At 40.5% G+C, this 23,163-nt stretch overlaps 1 protein-coding gene across 4 annotated transcripts in view; it reads right to left on the bottom strand.

Annotated features, from left to right (window-relative positions):
* FGGY (FGGY carbohydrate kinase domain containing) overlaps positions 1 to 23,163 on the bottom strand; it is a 428,788-nt gene that overhangs the window by 224,604 nt on the left and 181,021 nt on the right. For all 4 annotated transcript variants that reach the window (XM_012442661.2, XM_012442660.2, XM_012442659.3 and 1 more), the window contains exon 7: positions 875 to 1,003. In XM_012442661.2, the coding sequence (XP_012298084.1) occupies positions 875 to 1,003 (129 nt within the window). The remainder of the gene's footprint in view (positions 1 to 874; positions 1,004 to 23,163) is intronic.

Here is a 23,163-nt window from a genome sequence, read left to right as displayed (position 1 = left end):
GTGCATAAAACGGAAACACAGATCCACAAAGCAGTGCCTTCTGTTACTATGTGAAATGTACTCTGATGTTTTCCACTTTGTTCTATTCAATTCTGTTCCATTCAATTGTGCATATTCAGTGGTCATGTCCTGCTAAATTGTTAGAATGAAAGGCTAGGAAAAAAAAATATGGCTATAGTTGAGGTGAGAGACACTGAGAGCTAGAACAACTTCCCCTTCAAAAAACACACAAAAGCTTCAATAAGGATGAAGAAGACAATAGTCATCAATCTTTACTGTAATTATTTGTTTCCCTGTCTGTTTTCCCATTAAAATCTGGGGAAGAGACCTTGGTTTTATTTTAAGTTCACTGTCTCCTAGCACTATGCCTGGACATGGTAAGTGTTCAACAGGTGTTTCATGAATGAACAAATGAATACATGAATGACAGGCTTGATTTTATGTATAGGATAAAATCAAGACTATAACCAAGGAACTGGATAAAGGACATAAGCCAAATGTATTATTAAAATAAATCTATGAGACTTATAAGGATTTTGGAGTACCATTAGAAAAAAAACAGTAAAGTATGGCAAGAAATTAACATACCTTTTTTGAATTTTCAGTAAACAAAAGAACTATGCAGAAATTTATTCAAATAATTTTTTCTATTGTCATGTATAAAGAAATTAATAAAATTATAAATAAATTCTATCGTTAATGAAAAGTTCTATATCTATCCAAATGCCTAACTGTAAAAAGGTTTTTCATTATTATACACTGAAACTCCAAAGTCTCTGAACTTTGCTTTAAAAACAGAAAAGGAGTGTCTTTGGTTCTAGGGAATATTCTATTTGCATTTGGTTTTGGCTGTAGGCAATGAATAAGAGATTACCTAGTCCTCCCGCATGGGCATCAATGAGTGAGGCTGCGACCGCAATCCCGGGGAGAAGGCCAAGGTCTCTTGCTGCCTCTGGTGTGAGCCCATTTCCAAGAGAAGCTCCAGGAGGCAGCACTTGGTTTCCTGGGTAGACATAAGAAAAAACAAACACCATCAGTTTGAAAAACACAAAAGCACTCACAGGCTTTTCGTAAGAGAAATTCTTTGCTCCCTCATTCCTCCTCTGCATTTACTCACTTTTGCAAAGATAAAAATCATGCAGTCATCAAGAGTCCCTCTGCTCATCCAGTGACTTTGGTGTATGTGCTTGGTACCTATGGGTCATGCTCTGGGGTGCTTTACAAATAGGGAGCTCTAAAGCATCATTCAAACCAGACAAAGATTCCAAAAGTAGGAAATTTCAAAAGGAATATAAACACAGCAGTCTCTTAAATATAAGATTCAAATGCTCAAACCTTTCCAATGGGCTTCCTAATACAGCAGATCTGCTAGTCTACTTAAACACACATGAACACACATGCTCACACATCTTTACACCCTCTCTAATGAATGTATATTCCTAAGTCGAGAAAACTTATACTTGTAGTTGCTTCCTGGCAGAAAATAAGGGGAAAGTGGTGAGGTGTATTTTGTACCAACAAATAATTTGTTAAAAAAGTATTACACTGTTGGGAGTGTAAATTAGTTCAAACATTGTGGAAGACAGTGTGGCGATTCCTCAAGGACCTAGAAATAGAAATTCCATTTGACCCAGCAATCCCATTACTGGGTATATATCCAAAGGATTATAAATCGTTCTACTCTAAGGACACATGCACACGAATGTTCATTGAAGCACTGTTTACAATAGCAAAGACCTGGAACCAACCCAAATGCCCATCTATGATAGACTGGACAGGGAAAATGTGGTACATATACACCATGGAATATTATGCAGCCATCAAAAACGATGAGTTTGTGTCCTTTGTAGGGACATGGACGAACCTGGAAACCATCATTCTCAGCAAACTGACACAAGAACAGAAAATCAAACACCACATGTTCTCACTCACAGGTGGGTGTTGAATAATGAGAACACATGGACACAGGGAGGGGAGCACCACGCACTGGGGCCTGTTGGGGGGAAATAGGGGAGGGACGGTGGGGGGTGGGGAGTTGGGGAGAGATAGCATGGGGAGAAATGCCACATATAGGTGAAGGGGAGGAAGGCAGCAAATCACACTGCCATGTGTGTTCCTATGCAACAATCTTGCATGTTCTTCACATGTACCTCAAAACCTAAAATGCAATAAAAATAAATGTTTTGAAAACCCCCCCAAAAAAAAAGTTTTTCTCAGCTGGCAAAGACAGTCCAGTCTAAACCTTTGCAAATGTTCCAAGCTGCCACTTGCACAACCATATAATACAATGTGAATTATGTTCTTTGGAGTTGTGCAATGCTGTGACCCTGAATTTTCAAGTGGTCTTGAATTCTTGTAATCAGTCAGGCCTTCAGTTAAGAATTTATTGATTGTCTTGCTTTGTGTGGGTGCTGTGGGGCTGTAAAAAGTAGTCCTTGCCTCCAACCTAGTTAGGAAGGCAAGATAAGGACACAGAGACAGAGAACCATGTAAGACAGAATAAAATGAAATGATCCATCTGCTCCTAGGTGTTAAACAGAGCCTGAGCACTCTCTCATCCCCCAAGGAATTCTATAGTATTTCTGCGCTATAGGGTGAGGCTATGAGTTGACCCATAGGGATAATAAGATCCCTTTGAGCCCCAAGATTCTAGGACACTGAGTGCATGATCAGCAATTTTTGCATGCTAAGATACCACTTGTTAATTGTTCCATGGAACTCAATAGCAGGGCAGAGGTGCTCCAGGACCTCTTGGGGTAGAGGTGAGGGTGGAGATTGGAAGAGGAGTCACAGGGTGAACAGCTTAACCACCCTCCTCTAAATGGAACCAAAGAACCTCCTGACACCATTTTTTACCCATTTTAAGTAAAGAGCTTCTATCTATAATTTAATATGAAAACAAGTTTAGCTAGGAAGGGGAAGACTGAAACCTCTGCAATGAGGTTTTCTAGAACTTTGTTGTCTAACATGGCAGCCACTAGTCACATGTGGACTGAGCACCTGAAGTATGGCTACAATAACTCAGGGACTAAATCCTTCATTTTATTTAGCTTTAACTTCCATTTAAAAACTGATAATTCAGTTACTGAAAAACTTTTAAGTATGTTTGGAACAACGGGTATGAAAATCTACTTTTTCTATATTGATTTAAGAAATCTAAATCAGGTATTTCCAACAAAAATCTAGTGTCTGAATTGAGAGGTGCTAAGTGGAAATTACACACCAGATGTCAAAGATTTTATCTGGAAAAATGAATGTAAAATATCTCAATAATTTGTGTATCAATTGTATATTAAAATAATAGTTTGAACATATTAATTTAAATAAGAGATATTAAAAATTAATGTCACTTTTTTTACTTTAGCACGGCTATTGAAAAATTTTAAATTATATATGTGGCTCATATTATATTTCTATTGGACAATGATGGTCTGGAGGTTAAGGCTAAGATGCTCAAAGGATGGGGCAGAGAGCAGGAAAATCTTAGTCTGTTTTGAATGCCAAAGTAGCAGAAACCTGGAAAAGAGCAGTGCCCTTGGTTTTGAATAATACAGTTCTGGACCGTATCTTAATTATGTCACTATGTCTAGTATCTAATACAGAAGAGACTGCACTCCAATTTGCTGAGCACTTCCATGCTAGGGACTGCACTAAGAACACAGCATGTATTTTCTCATTGCATTTTCATATTAACCCTCTGTGAAGAATACAGTAGTACTCCTACTACCCCCATTTCATAGACAGATGGGAAAATTGTGGTTTATAGGGGAAAAGAACTCCCTGTAACAGCTTAAGAGCTGACGACAGGCCATGGGTTCTACTCTGACACCCAAACTTCTCTTATTCATTACATTACCTTTTGGAGTAAATGTTGTTTAAAAATACATTCTGAATGAATGAAGGGATCAAAAGAAGTATTTTTAGAACAAGCATTATGTATGTTTTTTTTTTTTTTTTTAAAAAGGAGGACCAGTTTGAAATCTTGCCTACTAAATTGAAATTTTTTAAAAAGTGTTTTCATAGGGCTTCATCCCCAATCTCCACAAACATAAAAGGTGTCATTTTTATAAAAAAGGTTCCAGACAGGATTAGCAGGGTGGGGCACTCTTCCAAGTTTTCTCTATAGTAATTTAGGAAGAAATCTCAGCTGGAAAAGGAGCTTAATTTGATTCCATGTCCTCTAGGCTTGGAACATGAGGCTGCAGACCACTGTGAGGCAGAGAGAGTCCTGGGCATGCAGGAAGGAGAGCTGGGGTCTAATCATAGCTTGTAGAATGACAGGGAGCTTCATCAGTAGAGAATGTGTCTTGAGCAAAGAAAAAAGGGAGAAAGGGCCCCTATGGGAACTATCAAAAGGGCTAGGTAAATTGGAACATAAGCTGGGGTGTGAACTGGTAGGGGGTGGGTGTTGAAGGACACAGGAGTCTGGGGAGGCAGATAGGGGCAGTGGGTGCAGGGCCCTGTAATCCATATTAAAGGGTTTGAACTTAATCATGAAGCCCACTATAAACCACTGAAGGAGCTTTAAGCCAGGAGGAAGGTGATTAGACTTTTTTTTTTTTTTTTTTAAAGCCCTCTCTGGCAATATTATAGTAGAGGATAGACTGGAGTTAGGGAAAACAGCTGTGAAACTATTTCAGTAATCAAAGAAAGAGAGAAAAAACAAGGATCTTCACTGAGGTATTGGTAATGGAAATGTAGAAACAGAGGCAGACAGGAGACATTCCAGAGAGCAAGAAATAACAGGTCACAGTGGTTGCTTGGATATAGGAAGAGACACTGAGATATCATGGCCCAGACTCCCCCTTAAGGATGGAGTAAAGTCAGCAGACAGCTGCCAGCTCCTCTACCGCCTGCTTTGGTTGCAGAGAGCCGCCTTCCTGAGGTGATGCCCCTTCCAGGACAGCCAGCACCTGGTGACTTAGCAAAGCAGGGGCAGAAGGGCTCTGATGAACACCACTCACTCCAGACACTCTGCTGGGTTCACCAAGGTGTCGCAGAAATGCACCTTTGTTCAGCTCTTTTCTCTCTACCCGGTCCTTCTCTCTCTTCCTTCCTTTCACAGCTGACCATCCCTAATACACACCTATACCCCCAAATGTGTCTCAGCCTTTGCTTCTGGAAAACCCAACCTACAGCAATGAACCAGCCTTCTCCTCAATCCAGTGGTCTAGGGATGAAAATAAAAATATACAAAGACAAACAACCTATCTTTCATTTGGAACTACAGCCTTCAGGAATAGGCTATCTGGACTCCAAGCAGGAAGGAGCTTTGTTTATCTAGAGACCAAAAGAGACGGAAGAGAATGATAGAAATAGGTGAGAATCCCTGAGAAATAACCCCTTCAAAATCACACTCTAAGTTTATCAGTCAGAGGTACACCGAGGGCAGAGCAAACATTAGTGCCTCCTGACAACTTTTCCCAAAATAATCCTTGTTTGACTTTTCTTTCACCATAAAATTAAATTATTCACAGCATTGCTTTTCCCAGAGTTAATCAAGACTTCACTGCCCAAGCATTTGCACTTCCTTCTAGGCTTCATTCAACCATTCATTCACGCATTTTAACAAACATTTCAGTAACAATAGTACTAATGATGGCCTGCACCAATTTCCATCTACCATGTGCCAAGCTCTAGGTGCTGAGGTCTCATATTGTGGTTTGGGACAAAGATGATGAAAACCTAAGACTCTTAGGACCATGTAGAAAATGCTAGAAAGGTGAAATGTGTACATGGTGTTCCCAGAGAACTGAGGAGGGTCCAGTTAGGGTGGCCAGTAGAGTGAATACAGTCTTCAAGGTGAAGGCGACATTTCAAGCCTGTTGTGAAAAGGCAAGTGAGGGACTGCTGGTTTCAGCTCTGGGGAAAGGGATGACAGCAAAGCAAAAAGTGAGTTCAGTGTAGGGAGCCCTGAGGAGCATGGTGTGTTTGAGGCAATCAGTATGTAGCAAACAGAACACCAGGGAAGAACAGAATTGGAGCAGACGGAACAAGAGAGGCAGTGGAGGGCTTCAGGCATGGCCAGGCAATAAGGAATTGCCCACGGGGGCACGGCTGTGAGCACTCAGATTGGGTAATGATAAATGTACAGTGTAAAGAAAGGCTTGGAAAATAATTATCTTTAAAACAGTCAAGCCAAGTGAAAAATTCAGACTGCAAAATATTACGTAGTATATGACTTCCTTTTGTTACATTAAGTATAACTTAAAGCCGTCTCTTTGTAATTTCAGCCTAAAGGTTTCTTCTTACGTAGAGACTGTAACCTAACTGGATTTGTAAATACACCGTAACCTACTCTTGTAACTAGAAGCCAAGTCTCAGCCAATCACAGAAGACATACTTCAACCACCCACAGGCAGCCAACTGTTCAAACTCTGTTCAAATAAGGCCAACACAGAGCTGTACCCAATCCAGCTGCTTCTGTATTTCACTTCCATTTTCTGTGCCTCACTTTCTTTTTTCTGTCTGTAATTTCTCTTCAATCATGTGGCAGAGCAAAAGTCACTCTGCACCTATTCTGGTTGGGGACCCGCCCAATTCATGAATCATTCTTTGCTCAGTTAAACTATGTTAAATTTAATTTGCCTAAAGGTTTTCTCTTAATAGTTTTAAGAACAACAACAATGAAAGTAGATGAACTATTTGTAAAAATAAGTTCCTGGGGGAAAAAAGTATAGGAAATAGGTTTTCTCTGGGTGGACACAGTATGAGTAATTTTCTTTTTTCTTTCTTTTCTTCTTCTTCTTTTTTTTTTTTTTTTTTTTGCTTTTTACTAATCTATAACTTCTAATTGGTCTATACTTCTTGTGCAATTTTTTTTTCTGAGACAGTCTCACTCTGTTGCCCAGGCTAGAGTACAGTGGCACAATCTCAGCTCACCACAACCTCTGCATTCTGGGTTCAAGTGATTCTCATGCCTTGCCTTCCCAAGTAGCTGGGACTATAGGCACATGCCACCACACCTGGCTAATTTTTGGATTTTTTAGGAGAGACAGGGTTTTGCCATGTTGGCCAGGCTGGTCTTGAACTCCTGACCTCAAGTGATCTACCCACCTTGGCCTCCCAAAATGCTGGGATTATAGGCATAAGCTACCATGTCCAGCATCTTGCATAATATTTTAAAAGATGATTTCTCTCCTTAAATCTGGTCAGAATCCCACCTTGCCATTAAAATGAATGAACTTGAATTAAGGCATAAATGTGGAACTCCAAGATAAATTCAGAGAAAATGGCAAGATGTAAAATAGTATTCTGAGTATGATCATGTAATTTTTATTTTTAAAGAAAAGGTTACAAAAATATAAGCACATAAACTTCCATAAAAATCCTAGAATTTTATCACAGCATGCACTGGGATCCACTGTAGGGTACTCTTCTCTACTGTTTGTGTTTCTTCTATCCTGTGACCTTGTATGTTTTTTGTGATCAAAACAAACTAGCTTAAGTTGAAACAAAAACAAAATAAAGGAGAATACTGGGCACTTTTTCCAAACCCTGCTCCACAGTCTGAAGGCAGGAAAGAGATCCAAGAGCAGCTCACCTATTTTCTTGATCTGACTGTCTCTATCTCAGTGTACAGAACTTCACCTGGGTATGTAAAAACATGATTGCTCTGAGGGCTCTTAGGCTCAAGTTTGCTCAATTCCCATTTGGATGGGCAGATTCAGTCTGAGTGGTCAAAAGCTCGAATCTACAATTATCTGGTGGTTGCCGTCCCTCTTCACAGGCAGGGGCTCCTATTACACCAAATCTTCCCCTACCAGTTTTTCAATTATCTATGACTAATGAGCACTTTGGGAACAGTTTCAGACACACACATAATCCTCTTTCCTGATGTCAGCAGCAGAAATTAATGACTGTGGATTGCTGGGAGACAGAAAATGCATTATAATGGTCAACAGAACTGTTATCCTCTCCAGGAAGGGGTAAGTGGGGGTGGGGTGTTGAATTAACTAGAAGATTCAGTGTTCTTTTGTCTTCCTACATATAGTGAAATGAATTCCAGGGAGAGAGTTGGCTCCAGGCACATGGAAATGTCAGAAAGAGCTTTGGGCATGGGTGGCCTGTGACTCTGGTTCCTCTGTGCTTGGCACTGGGGGGCCAGCCCCAGCTCAGTTTTGCCAAAGTCAAAAGGCCAATCAGATTGGCTGGGAGAGTAGTAAGTAGCATCCTGCCTTACCAGCAGAGAGGGTCCTGGAGTCATTTCAGACTGAACCTACAATTTGGCTTAGGGGTGGGCGAACAAAACTTTATGATAGCCTCATCAATGTTTACTGAGATACTGAAATGTTTATTGAGTACCTGATATGTGCCAGGCACTGTCCTAATGCTAAAAATGCATTAAGGAACAAGATAGACAAGGTCTCTACCCTCAAGTAGCTTACTTTCTGGTAGACACTATTCCCATCCAATACCTCTTCCAATTCCATCTTGTTATTCCATCTTGTAAGCGCCTATGCGATTTGGACTGAGTTTTATATACCTGACCCTATAGTCTGGCCTAAAATAGGTGTTTAATAAACACACCACGTATTTTTAATCCAACTTAAAAATTACATCCCTTATTTTGTGTTTCATTTTTTCCCTATTTATACCTCGATTTCTCCCACTAGACAGAGAATAGTTCAAATTATTTTATCTCTGTATTCATTTCCCCTCAGCACAATGTCCAGCAGTGTCTAGAACATAAGTTCTTAGCAATGTTCATTTAGCTGAACTTAGTTGTTTTTTTTTTTAAGAAAAGAGATTAGACAAAAATCAATCAATTTAGACAAAAACATTAAACACACACTGACACAGGAAGCTGAATATCAGTTGAGAGAGTAAAGAGTATTATAGTATTAACGCTTGATCTTGAATGCTACTGGGACAAGAAATCCGTTTTCTAACATATCCCACCAGCAATACATTTTCATGTCTCTATCTTATTACAATGGAGTGTGTCAAGGCTGTTTGGGGAAAAACTCTGAAACCAAGTTTTTCCTCTGCTCTTATACCACAGCAATCATCCACATTGAAGATGACTTCTGTGACTAAATGTGACTAGTTAAGTCTCATAGTTAAGGACTATGAGACTTAACTAGGAATCATGGGCAAAAACCTACACACACACACACACACATATATATATGCTTTTGTGGTGTTATTTTATATAAATATATACATATTTTTTCCACCCATGATTCCTGGCTAACTCTCATAGTCCTTATTATATATTTAATAAAAAATTATATTTATATTTAATTAAAAATAGCATATGTATAATTGTATCTATATCATGTATGTGTATATATATATAATAACACCACAAAAGCCAATGCATGTACCTAGAAAATAGGTGACCACCAGCAGGTCCACACATAGCAGATGCTACAGTGGCAATATATTGTGGCTACCACCTTTTTAGTGACATAGAGGTTCTCAGATTCTCTGCCTGGTCAAGTCTAGCTCAAGAAGTCCAACAAGCAACTAATAACTATTGTAGGTCAGTGAGCAGAGGAGCGGTGTACACAATTTGTATTTTAACACAATAAATATAATAGTAATAATGCTCATTTATCAAAATCTATGAGTTTTTAGTCACTGCTCTTCATACTTTTCAGTTGCTATCACCTTCACTGCTAAACCAAACCAATGGTATTAGAATTAGATGTTATAGTAATAGAATTAGATTCTCTCCATTAGAGTCTATGGTATTGCAACCTATTGTTTTACAGTTGTAGAAACACAAGCACAAAAAGATTATGTAATTTGTTCAAAGTCACTATGTAATGGGACATGGTCAGATTTCAACCCAGGATTCTCTGACTCCATAGTATGGCATCTTCCTACTATACCATGTAGGTTAGAGCAGGTAGGCATAGAATGTGATGGGTAGAAAAGGAAGACCACTTCATTTGCAGGAGGCTCCCCTGGTAGGTCATGTCAAGGGACAAAACCACAAGAGTCATGAAATCCGAACATGCTGACTCTTTTAGCTTCTTCCATTTCTATCCTCTCACTCCTTCTCTGTTCCAAAAACAGAGATACAGGATTTCAAATGGCCCTTACAGACCATCAACTTCAGCATATGCATTTTACATTAGAGAAAACTGAACCCAGAGAACGAGGTAGCTTCCCTGGACTCAACTACTTGTGGGAGCAGAGTCTAAACTGAACCCAGAGCTCCTGACTCAAGGAAGCCTTCTTCCACTTTGCCAGCACTCTCTGCCATGGCAGCACCATCCTGCATCTTCCCCCACCTGAAGCAGGAAGCTCATCTAAGCCAGGGCTATAAGTCACATAGAGAACAAAGGAGTTGGCAAAAATTCAACAGATTCCAGGGGTGCGGGAAGCCAATTCTGAACTATTCAGAGCATAAAGTACAGTCTTTTTAGCTTGAAATCATCCACTTTGGCACCCACAGTGACCCAATTCTCTAGATAGTTGCCGGTGCCCTATTTTGTTCTCACCTAGCCTAAGGCCACCCGCAAAAAGGCTTCCCTGGGTAGATCATAATTAATCACTCTTTCCTCTACAATCCCACAGCATGTTTTTTGGAATTACTTCATTCTGTTCTACAAAATGGTTTTTTCCCTTGTGCCTCTCTCTTCTAATTTAGATTATAATCACCTTGAGGGCAGAGCTCTTTTTGTAGATGATATATTTATAAGAGGCAGGTGGTTTAGCAAAGCACTTGGGAGTTCAGGTCAGGGGGTGGAGAGGCTTGGATGGAAGTGGTGGCTTCAAGTTGGGGTTCTTGAGCTTGTGACCTTGGACAAGTGATTTAACTTCCCTGTAACAGTTTCCTCACCTGTAAAAAGGCTATAATAATGTTATTTTTCTCTCAAAGTGGTTATGAGAATCAAGCAAGATAATGCAAATAAGTATTTTAGCATGTTGTCTGCCACATGACAAATGCTAGACAAAAGTCAGATAATATTATGGTTATTATGACTCCCTATTCCCAGCGTATTGGACATCGCCAGACACACAGAGGGTATTCAGCTCATTCTGGCTGAGCTTACAAAGCTAGAAGAGAGATCCTTGATGTTACAGCATATGAAGATATATGCTTTTGGGGTCATGAGAGCAAACTGCAGAACCTGTGAAAGCTGTTAAAATATTCACAGTGGTGGAATTCAGTTTTCTAGCACAAAAAGTTTCTCCCTATAGTCATGTCTCCATGGCATGCCTTCAGAGTGAAATGTTTTAAAAGGGCAGAAGGTGTTCTCTTTGGAGTTATTTTAAGAACAAAATGCTTATTTCAAAAGGAAAATGTATTCTTTTGTCAGCAAAATACTTGACTATTAAGATGACCAATGCTTTCAAGACCCATGCAAACAGTTCTGCCATGAAGAGTTACCCCACTTCTAGGAAAAGGAAAACTTGGGAAACACATGAAAATATTTTAGCTGTCATTGTGCTAAAAAAAAATTACAATGTTTAAAGCAGTGGTTTCTACAGTTTTGCTTTGTTTTTTCACAATCCAATAAAAAGATCACATAAAGAAAACTGGGATTTATACAGGTTTCTAAATTTTTTTATCCTGTCTCATTTACTTATTAAAAAAAACTTACAATCTGGATTTATATGACACAAAATTTTATCACTAACAACATAGGAAGGAGAGGATCTCAAAATAAAGGATGTTCTTTTTTAAGGTAAATATACTTCCCTTTATGACTTTCTATATTCATTCCATCACACACCAGTGAACACTTTGTCAAGGGTCAGTGTTGGTTTCTAGTCTGGACTACTGTTTGTAAACTGCTGATTTACAAAATGATAACAGACTCCTAGGCGAATCTACAGGATGTCAAACAGCAACTCTCAGGTGAATCACTCAGTCAGCGGGTCTGGCGTAAACCATACAATGCCAAACATCTGGTGATCTGAAGACATCTGGGGCTTTTCTATCAAGTAGACCAAACATGATTCAGGTAATTGACAAAATTTTTCACTTCCCAACCAGATGTCTTACTCGCATAGAAATGAAGCCCAACTTGTACTTTCATGTGTAAATAGGCTAGACATAAATTCACCCCTGGAGGGCAGGATTGCTTATCCTCAATGAATGCTAAATTACCTATCATTTCTTCTTCTATTTTCAGCTATTTTACCTTTGAAGAAGGTTTTCTGCTATTGTTTTGAGAAGCACACATTTCATCTTAGAAATAGACTGTCTTTTTACATGTTTCTTCCTCATTTTTTGACAAGGAGGCAGTATGCTACAATAAAAAAATGTGATCTTAGAAGCCAGGAAAATCTGAGCTCCAATTCCATGCACCTACTTCCCCAAACTTTAAGGGCCTTGGAAAAAGGCACTTAAACCCCCTGAATTCAGTTTCTTTGTAGATATATATCATAAAAACCATCTATAAGAGGCACTGTGAAGAGTTGAGCTCATTTATTCCTATAATATGTATTGGGTGCTTGCTCTGTGCCTGGTACTGAGAGACCATGGAGAATCACAACGTCTGCCTGTCCTCCAGGGGCTCTGATGAGAGAAGTAGCAAAAAACTCATGCCTAACATGCTGGAATGACAAACGTACCATAAAACTAAGGCAATGTCTTTATTCAGGATTTGTAATAAAATTATGAGCAACTCCAACTGTATCTGATCCTTAAAGGTGAATATCAAGTTTGTAACAGGAAGGATGTGTCTGAAACCTTTCCTCTTCCTTAAATCTACTTTCAAGCATACCCTGGAATTTGCTCTGATCATGTTTGTTTAAAGAATTCATGTGGTTATCAATGACCTTCCATCTTCTATGCCGTTGTCTTGACAACCAAGCATTTACTAGACAGAATATGGAAAGCAGACAACAATGTGTCTCTTCAGTCAGGGTTAGTAGGCAAAACTCAGCAGTACAGAGACAATAATCAAATGACTAGAGTCTTTGTGTTTGAAATCCTTAAAGGGAAATACAGACACACACACAGACAGACACACACACACAGACACACACACACAAATACACATATACATGAATAAAAGAGAGTAAAGATTTTACAGAGAATTTAACTGGGCAAGGAGAAGCTACTATGTAGGACTCACCTGTACTTTAATAGCAGCTATGTTTCAAGAGCCAGGGCACAGGTAATACTGCACATAAGGAGGAAGGGCTAAGTCTGCTGTTACTGTTTGTTCAGTTACCCTAATAAGATGTTAGGTTCTTTTTACAACCTATGTTTCACCAAAGCTCAGAAGTATCTCAAACATATGAAGAAATGGAATACAGCTATATTCGTAAACTTTTTTTCAAGGACCAAAACTGTTTTTTCCCAAATGAAATCTTTTATAGCCCTCTGGTATAGCAGTCTCCCCTTATCTGCAGTTTCGCTTTCCATGGTTTCAGTTACCCATAGTCAACTCTAGTTCAAAAATATTAAATGGAAAACTCCAGAAATAAACAATACATAACTTTTAAATTGCACACCATTCTGAATAGTGTGATGAATTCTCATGTTGTCCAGCTCGGTCCGACCTGGGATGTAAATCATCCCTTTGTCTAGCAAGTCCATGCTGTATGCACTGCCTCCCTGTTGGTCACTTAGTAGCCCTCTCAGTTATCTTTAAAAAACCATAGTATATACACATAGGGTTCAGTACTGCCCATCTTTTTAGGCATCCACTGGGGGTCTTGGAAGGTATTTCCATGGATAAGGGGGAACTACTATATATAATTTTCTCTGGTTCAAGCAGAGAAGAAAATGTCCAGGAGTGATACACGCAACAGCTCTGGCACCTGAGGGACATCCAGATTTGGGGGGCTGAGGAATAGAGATCCAAATCTAAATGTTAACCTATGGTGAAGAGACTGTCCATCTTGGAAGCACTGAAGAAGGGAGGGATGGTAATTTGGAACTGTAAAATAGATCTCCTTGAGGCTTCTATTATAGTACAAAAGCTGAAGAAGCAGAAAGTGTCCACTTTTAACCACACAGATAATGACCTCACTCCTGAGTGAAGGAGGACACTGGCACTTGCAGTCCCTCCGGGGGAGGAGTGGAATTTGACAAGGTGGCATTTAGCCAAAATGCTAGAGTAAAATCCCTGAAGCCCTCGCTCATGTTGACGTGGGAATTTAGCAGAGAAAGATTCAAAACATGATGCCATAACTTAATGACACTTAAAGTTCCTACCTAGGTCACCCAGTAAGGGGAGGAGGGGGATCATATACCTATTAGGAAAAATGCTCAACTGCTAGAATGGAAGCTTTAAGCTTTGTAAATAAAAGAAAATCTCATTTCTCTTTTTTTTTTTTTTTTTTTTTTGAGACGGAGTCTCGCTCTTGTTACCCAGGCTGGAGTGCAATGGCGCGATCTCGGCTCACCGCAACCTCCGCCTCCTGGGTTCAGGCAATTCTCCTGCCTCAGCCTCCTGAGTAGCTGGGATTACAGGCACGCGCCACCGTGCCCAGCTAATTTTTCATTTCTCTTTTTTTAAGTCTCATTCTATGGACACAGGATCTAGGAGAATGATCAGAGCTTAGGCACAATGAAAAAGGAAGACTGGCTCGAAGCCCAGAATGTCACCAGCCTTCCTGTCTCTTACTCTGGCCACAAGAATAGTTTTCAGAGGAAGCACTCATGGCAGATGGAGGCAGTCATAGTCTCAAACAGGCTTTGGGCCTTGCTCTGGAAGGAGAAATAGTTGAACTATACAGGGTGCCAGCTTTTGGAGCTGTTTCTAGGGACACATGACACTGGGAATGGTACCACCTCTGGAAAGTAGTCAAGGTTGGATATCCATGAGGCCATTCCACTAGGTCCTAGTTTGTATGGTAAGACTGACTTGTTTTAGAGTAAAAATTGAGATCATGAAGCTCTTATGCTCTGTGGTTTTTCTTCAATTGATAAAGATAATAAAACTCCATTACAGACAATTGAAATAATACAGATAGAAGCAAAAAATTCCCCTTAATTTTTCTCCTCCCAGAGAAAACTACTAATATTAGAGAATATACTTTCAAAATCCTAAGATACATATGGATTTAATCTTATGTAAAAGAGATAGTATAATTATGCAATTTTGTGGTCTCCCTTCTTAACTCAATGGTATTTCCCACACTTTTCCTCATCAATGAGTAAAGTACATCCTTCTTGAAAATGTATAATATTCTATAATTCGAATGTGCCATATTATTTAACCAATCTCTTAGTATTGGACAGTTTGTTTCTAATTTAAAAACACAGACTTAGGAAGGAGAAACTTGTTTCCAAAGGGTGACTGCAAGGAGGGAGGGAAATTACTGCAATAGGGAGAATACAAGGTCTTCAGGAGTCTCAAGGGTTAGGAAAAAAGGGTTTTTCTTTCATAAAGAGAAGCCAACAAAACTAGAAGAAATGGGGTGTGGGAAGATGGGATGAAAGTGTGATGTGTCTGGATAGTAGATCAGAGAATGTTTTACCCTGAGGCCAGCCTCCTTTTGGAGAGGGACCTATGAGGAATACTTATATGTGTCAAGTTGATTGGGCCACAGGGTGCCCAGATATTTGGTCAGACATTATTCTGGGCATTCCTGTGAGGGTATTTTTATATGAGAGTAACATTTAATCTGAGACTGAGTAAAGCAGATTGTCCTCTCTAATGTGGATGAGCCTCATCCAATCAATCAGCTGAAGGCCTGAACAGAACAAAAAGGCTGTCCTTCCCCTAAGTAAGAGAGACTCCTTCCTGCCTGGCTTTCAAACTGGGACTCTGACTTTTTTGCTGCTTCTGGACTAGGAACATTATATACATACACACACACACACACACACACACACACACATACATACATATATACATATATATATGTATGTGTATATACATATGTGTGTGTGCTTCTTATTGGTTCTGTTTGTCTGGAGAAGACTGCCTAATTTAAGGAGGGGCTGTATGCTGGCTCAGGCTGAGGGTGGGAGAAAATTCAGGGCATGAGGTAAGGTTAAAATCTTAATCAAAGTTTGGCTAACCACCATTTTGTTCCAACTGATCACTGGGGACAAGCAGCTGAGCTAATCGCTTATAAGGCACAGATCAGGAATGTGGTGGGTCTATATCTGGCCATGTCCTAGGTGAACAAGGGATGCACGTCCATGAGTCTTACCTACATCATATGGGGAAGGGTGGTTCTTTGCAGTAGGCCACATCCTGGAACACAAAGTGTGGGGAAATTTCTCAATCTTTGCTGTTTTCCAGGTGTACATGGCAAAGGTAAAATTCAACATTGTCATTTCTTATGACCCCCATTTCAACTAATACTATCAAGAACATCTTTGAATATGCATTTTTGCCCACATAGTGCCATGGCTTAATGAGTAGTTTAAGAATGGCACCTCTGTTGCCCCTCACTAATGGGGGAGGGATAAGTGTCCAGTATCCTCCAGCCCAGTAGCTCACACCCTAAAGTTAATAAAAATCCAGGCAAAAGTCTGAAAACTTTTCTGTAGCCAGAAAGATCAAATCTGAGACAATCTAAATTTCCTTCCTTAGATGGATGCTTCCCAGGCTCCTTGATCAGGCAGTGAGAGAGAGTGGAAGGAGCCCAAGTATTGAATATAGGCACCCTCAGGTTCAATTCTGCTCCAATATTTACCAGCTGTTAGAATTTGGGTTATGTTTCTAACTTTTCTATTTCTTCTTATCTAAGATGGAAAGAACAGCAGGTAAAAGGAATGTTGTCAAAACAAATAAGATGATGAATGTAAAAAGGCCCAGCATGCTCCATGGCATGTAATCAATTTCCATAATATTTCTCCTTCCACATAGAGGAAGTTACATTAAAAGCATAAACTAGTATGAGGGAAGGGGACTAAGTTGAACTAAGTACCAACTTACTGACTGTGAACCAAGCATGGTACAATGTACTTTATAGCTTTCACCTCATTTAAACTCATATTAGTCCTGTGAGGGAGGGGAGGTCACCCCAAATTATAGGTAAAGAAACCAAAAGGTAGGATGGACTTGTAACTTGTCTGAAGTTACAACAAACAAATGGCAGGATCTGAGTTTGGATAAAGTTGCTCCAGTAATGAAGCCCATTCACTTTCCGTCAACCAGATGAATGTAACACAGATGGCTACTGGTGCTACCCTATCCGTAGAATGACAGGGAAAATGATAATATACCAAATGTTGTGCTTGCAAAGTCCATCAGTAAGGTTCTACTTAGTAGCCTCTAGGCTCACTCTCCAATAGAAGGCTGGCATTTCTTTCTCCCAGGCCTAGAGCCAATGCCCCACAGAACAGCAGAGTACCCAGTGGATGCTCCAGGACTCTCGCTGTGTTTCTACCTCACATTTCTTCATAGGAACAATGAAAGAGCATGCAAAAGCTGCAGCAAATGAGTCACCAGATCTAACAGGCCAAGATAATTTACAAAATGAACTCATACTGTAGATGACTTCCACAGCTCAAAACAATCTTCTAAACCAAAGACTTAAAGTAAAGGTGGATTTTTTTAAAGGAAAGGTAAAATCCATACCCTGAGGTAAATGGAATAGAAGAAGATGAAGACTGAAACTCCATTTGCTAGATGCCTGGAAGGCAGCTGCTAGCATTTCTATGCTTCAGTAGAGGAAACAGAAGCTCAGGGCCTTGATAAGCGGTAAAACTGGGAATCCCTACCAGCTGTCTGACTCCAAATCCCACTCCAACCTATCTCCTTTCCTATTTCTTAATTAAAATGCTTGGTAAGAACCAAATAAAACCTCAAGGGCAAAAGAAAGGAAGAAAGGAACGGAGAAAGGGAGATGGAGGGAGACAGAGGGAGGGAGAGGGGAAGAAGTAGAGAGAGTGTGTGTGCAAGAGAGCGGTTAAGAACAAGTGCAAGCCAGAGCAAGAGTGAAAGCAGCATTAGTGTTGTGTCCTAACACTAACCACCCTGTTCCTACTAGTTTTTGTTCCCTTATTTTCAGCTTCTGCATTATGAGATTAGTGTCATCAAAGCAGGCTCCCCAGCTAGCAGCATGAACATCCCTTGGGAACTTGCTAGAAATGCACATTCTCAGGCCCCACCCTAGACCTAATGAAACAGAAACTGTGGTGTGGGGCCCAGCAATCCTCCCTCACCAGGTGATTTTGATGCACACCAAGGTATGAAGAGCCCTGCATTAGAGTCACCAAGAGAGCTCTGGTGAGTTTTCTTTGAAAACAGCAATTCTTGGGCCCCATTCTTGACTTCTGGTCAATGGTTATAAAGTAGAACCCTAGGATTCTTATTTTTAAGAGCTCCCAGGTAATTCCAGAGACATGGGCAGAAACAGACACAGAATCCAAATAAAATAAATGTTAACAATTAGAACATTTATAGGCATTATGCACTGGATGTGTGAACTTTATAAGTGCAATCTAAGATTGAACAATGGCCTCTCTTCTGAGTTGAATGACTTTGGGCAAGCTACTCTCCAGCCTCCTTCTCCTCATTTGTAAAATACAGTTAATAACACATACTCTAGGGTTGTGAAAATTAAATGATAATATTAAATTCTTGGTATGGTATCTGGTGCATAGTAAGCACTCAATAAATGAGGTCAATTTTTATTAATCTCCTAATAACAATAAAGAAAAGCTAACTCATGTAGAATCTTTGTTACACCAAGTGACACAGGCTGGTCTACAGGAGGGAGACCCTCTGGCATCTGTGAAGCTTTCTTACTCCCTTGTGTCCTGCTGTGCCTGAGAATATGCTCTTGCAGGGAAATGTGACATCCTCTAATTATGCTGCCTTGCAAAAATCGGGTGCAAAAAAAGGCCTGGAAGACTGTAGAGGGAAAAATGGGGTGGTAGTGTGAGAGTATGCTGAAACAATGTGAAGACAGAAATAGCAGCACTGACAGAGTTGCAGGTACTAACAGGAAATCCATGCTTCCAGGAAGGGAGAGCCAACTGATATGGGGGAGAACTGTGCACTCTGTCTGGCCTGTATGCAGAAAGGAGACAGGTGAGAGTCATAAGAACAGACTGGCAACAGAGGATGGAGGCCTACTGCAGAATAGAAATGGGCAATATATACTGAAATCCAGATGAGGAGAATTGCATTCTACTCTCGTTCTTTTTTTAAGCAATTATTTCCACTAAGGTACAAAACCAGCACACTTAAAGCATTTCTTTTCCTTTTCCCGCTGGAAACTTACAAATCTATTTTCCAAGGATAATGATGTGGGATATTTGGGTCTCCATATCTGTGTTCTGGCTTTTCTCTCTATGAAATGCCCTTCTCTCCTCTTCACAAGGCTAACCTCTCTACTCCTTCCGGAAGCTATTCAGGGGTCACCTGCTCCAGGAAGGCAACTCTGAGTGCTTACCTGTTCCACACCCAGAGCTGTGGTAGGTAGGTCCCCCTCATTATTGCCTTAACACCTAGCATACAGTTGTCATGCTGCCTTAAGTCAGTGTTTCCCAGAGGAGTTTAAATAAATGTTAAAATACATTATTTGAAAGACACTATTGGTGCAAGTATGTCTGGGAAATGTAAAGTTGAAAAAGTACACAGGTTTCTGTAATGCAACAATTGGGACTGTAATATGCTGGTGTGCACTGAGAGTCTCTAAGGAAATATGAAATGAATCCCCAACCTGATTTGATTGTGGACATTTTTTTCTCTGCTCTACTAGCCACATTTTATTTATTTATTCATTCATTTATTTACTTTTTAAACTTTTATTTTAGGCTCAGGTACACATCCAGGTTTGTTATACAGGTAAATTGTGTGTCATATCAGTTTGATGTGCAGATTATTTCATCACCCAGGTGATAAGCATAGCACTCTACAGGTAGCTTTTCGATCCTCACCCTCTTCCCCACCTCCAGCCTTAAGTAGGCCCCAGTGTCTATTGCTGTCTTCTTTGTGTTCATATGTACTCAGTGTTTAGCTCTCACTTATCAGTGAGAATATGCAGTATGTGGTTTTTTGTTCCTGCAATAGTTCGCTTAGGATTATGGCCTCCAGCTCCATCCATGTTAGTGCAGAGGACAAGATCTTATTCTTTGTAATAACTGTGTAGAATTCCATGGTGTATATGTACAATATTTTCTTTATCCAGTCCACTGCTGATGGACATCTAGGTTGATTTCATGTCTTTGCTATTTTGAATAGTGAAACATCTAGGAATACAGCTAACCAGGGAGGTGAAAGATCTCTACAATGAGAATTACAAAAAACTGCTGAAAGAAATCAAGAGATGACACAAACAAATGGAAAAACATTCCACACTCATGGAAAGCAAGAATCAATATTATTAAAATGGCCATATTTCCCAAAGCAATTTACAAAGTCAATGCTATTACTATCAAACTACTAAGGACATTTTTCACAGAATTAGAAAAAAACTATTCTAAAATTCATATGGAACCCAAAAAGAGCCCGAATAGACAAAGCAATCCTAAGCACAAAGGACAAAGCCAGAGGCATCACATTACCTGACTTCAAACTATATTATGAGGCTACAGTAACTAAAACAGCATGGCACTGGTACAATTACAGACACATAGATCCATGAAACAGAATAGAGAGTCCAGAAATAAAGCCACACATCTACAACAATCTGATCTTCAACAAAGTTGATAAAAACAAGCAATGGGAAAAGACCTCTCCTACCTTCAATAAATGGTGCTGGGATAACTGACTAGCCATAAGCCAAAGACTGAAACTGGACCCCTTTCTTATACCACATATAAAAATAAATTCAAGATAGATTAAACACTTAGTTGTAAAAACTAAAACTATAAAAACACTAGAAGAAAACCTGAGAAATACCATTCTAGACATAGGCTCTGGCAAAGATGTCATAATGAAGATGTCAAAAGCAATTGCTATAAAAGCTAAAATTGACCAATGGGACCTAATTAAACTAAAAAGCTACTGTACAGCAAAAGAAACTATCAACAGAGTAAACAACCTACAGAATGGGAGAAAATGTTTGCAAACTATGAATCCAACAAAGGACTAATATCCAGAATCTTTAAGGAACTTAAACAAATTAATAAGCAAAAAATAACCCCATTGAAGATGGCCGATTAGGAGCAGCTCAGGATTGCAGCTCCCAGGAAAAGTGCAGAAGGTGAGTGGACGCCGCATTTCCAGACGGATTGTTATTGCCCACAGACCACACGGGTCACCAGCAGAGCTGGTTTAGCTGGCGCAGCTGTTTTGGCCGGTGTGGGTGCTTTGCCGGCACCCCAGCGCAGTGGTTCACCGTACAAAATACTTGGGTCTGGGTGCCATTTTAGCTGGTGATTGGAGCTCCAGGAAGGCAGAGTCACCCATTCATCTGATTAAAAAGGGGACTGAAACTGAGAGCCAGGCCAGGAGATTCCTGGGCAAAAAAGTGCCACGAATCTCAGCACCGCTCTTTCAGTCAGTGCAGTGGGTCGCCGCACGAGAAATCACACAGATCCCGGCACCTTTTCAACAGGCGACTGGAATGCCTGGGAGAGAGTTGACCGTTCAACTAAGAAAAAGGCTCTGAGGCAGGGAGCCAGGTGATCAGGCTCGGCTGGTCCCACCCACACAAAAAAACAGCAATTGGAAAGCTCTGGGTTGAGATTTTCACAGCAAGCACAGCTGATCCCGGGAAGGTCCAGTTCTGTGGGGGAGGGGTGTCCGCCATTACTGAGGCACTCCACACCTACAGAAGTAGTCCACCATTGCTGAGGCAGCCTGCCATTACAAAGTGGGCCACCATTGTCAAGGCAGTTCTAACTACACCCGTATAAACAGGACTACAGGGAAGTACACAGGGCAGAGCTGGGCGGAGCCCGCAGCAGCTCAGCAAAGCCTCTGCAGGCAGACAGTGACTAGGCTGCCTCCTCACTGGGCAGGGCAGCCCTGAAAAAAAGGCAGCAGCACAATGGAAACTCATAAATAAAGCCCTAACTCCCCAGGACAGAGCACCTGGGAAAAAAAGGAGTTTATGAGTTCTGCTGCAGCAGACTTAAAAGTACCTGCCTAGCAGCTTTAAATGAACAACAGAGCTCACAGCTCAGCACTTGAGCTCCTATAAAGGACAGACTGTCTCCTCAAGCAGCTCCCTGACCCCCGTATATCCAAAGAGTCACCTCATAAAGGAGAGCTCAGACTGACATTTGGCGGGTATCCTGGGACAAAGCAGAAAAAGAAACTGGAAGCAACCCTTACTGTTCTGCAGCCACTGCAGGTGATCCCCAGGCAGCAGGGCCTGGAGTTGACCTCAGCAGTCCTACAGCAGAGGGGCCAGACTGTTAGAAGGAAAACTAAGAAACAGAAAGAAATAACTTCATCATCAACAAACTAGACGTCCACTCAGAGACCCAATCTGAAAGTCAACAACTACAAAGACGACAGGTGGATAAATCCACAAAGACGGGAGGAAACCAGTGCAAAAAGGATGAAACCACCCGAAACCAGGACACCTCTCCTCCTACAAGGGATCACAACTCCTCACCAGCAAGGGAACAAGGCTGGATGGAGAATGAGTGTGATGAATTGACAGAAGCAGGCTTCAGAAGGTGGGTAATAAGAAACTTCTGTGAGCTAAAAGAACATGTTCTAACCCAATGCAAAGAAACTAAGAACATTGAAAAAAGATTTGACGAAATGCTAACAAGAACAGACAACTTAGAGAGGAATATAAGTGAATTGATGGAGCTGCAAAACACAACACGAGAATGTCACGAAGCATACACAAATTTCAACAGCCGAATTGACCAAACAGAAAAAAGGATATCAGAGGTTGAAGATCAACTCAATGAAATAAAATGAGAAGGCAAGATTAGAGAAAAGAGGGTAAAAAGGAATGAACAAAGTTTCCAAGAAATATGGGACTATGTGAAAAGACCTAATCTATGTGGGACAGGTGTACCTGAATGTGATGGAGAGAATGAATTCAAGCTGGAAAATACTCTTCAAGATATTATCCAGGAAAACTTCCCCAACCTAGCAAGGCAGGCCAATGTTCAAGTCCAGGAAACACAGAGAACACCACAAAGATATTCCTCAAGAAGAGCAACCCCAAGGCACATAATCGTCAGATTCACCAGGATTGAAATGAAGGAGAAAATGCTAAGGGCAGCCAGAGAGAAAGGTCGGGTTACCCACAAAGTGAAGCCCATCAGACTCACAGCGGATCTCTCAGCAGAAACCCTACAAGCCAGAAGAGAGTGGGGGCCAATATTCAACATCCTTAAAGAAAAGAATTTTCAACCCAGAATTT

This window comes from Aotus nancymaae, unplaced genomic scaffold (genome assembly GCF_030222135.1).
Source record: "Aotus nancymaae isolate 86718 unplaced genomic scaffold, 86718_ANA_hifiasm-v0.15.2.pri h1tg000007l, whole genome shotgun sequence".
NCBI lineage: Eukaryota > Metazoa > Chordata > Mammalia > Primates > Aotidae > Aotus > Aotus nancymaae.
The sequence above is the reverse complement of the archived record's forward strand: the minus strand, read 5'-3'. Positions and strand labels throughout refer to the sequence as shown.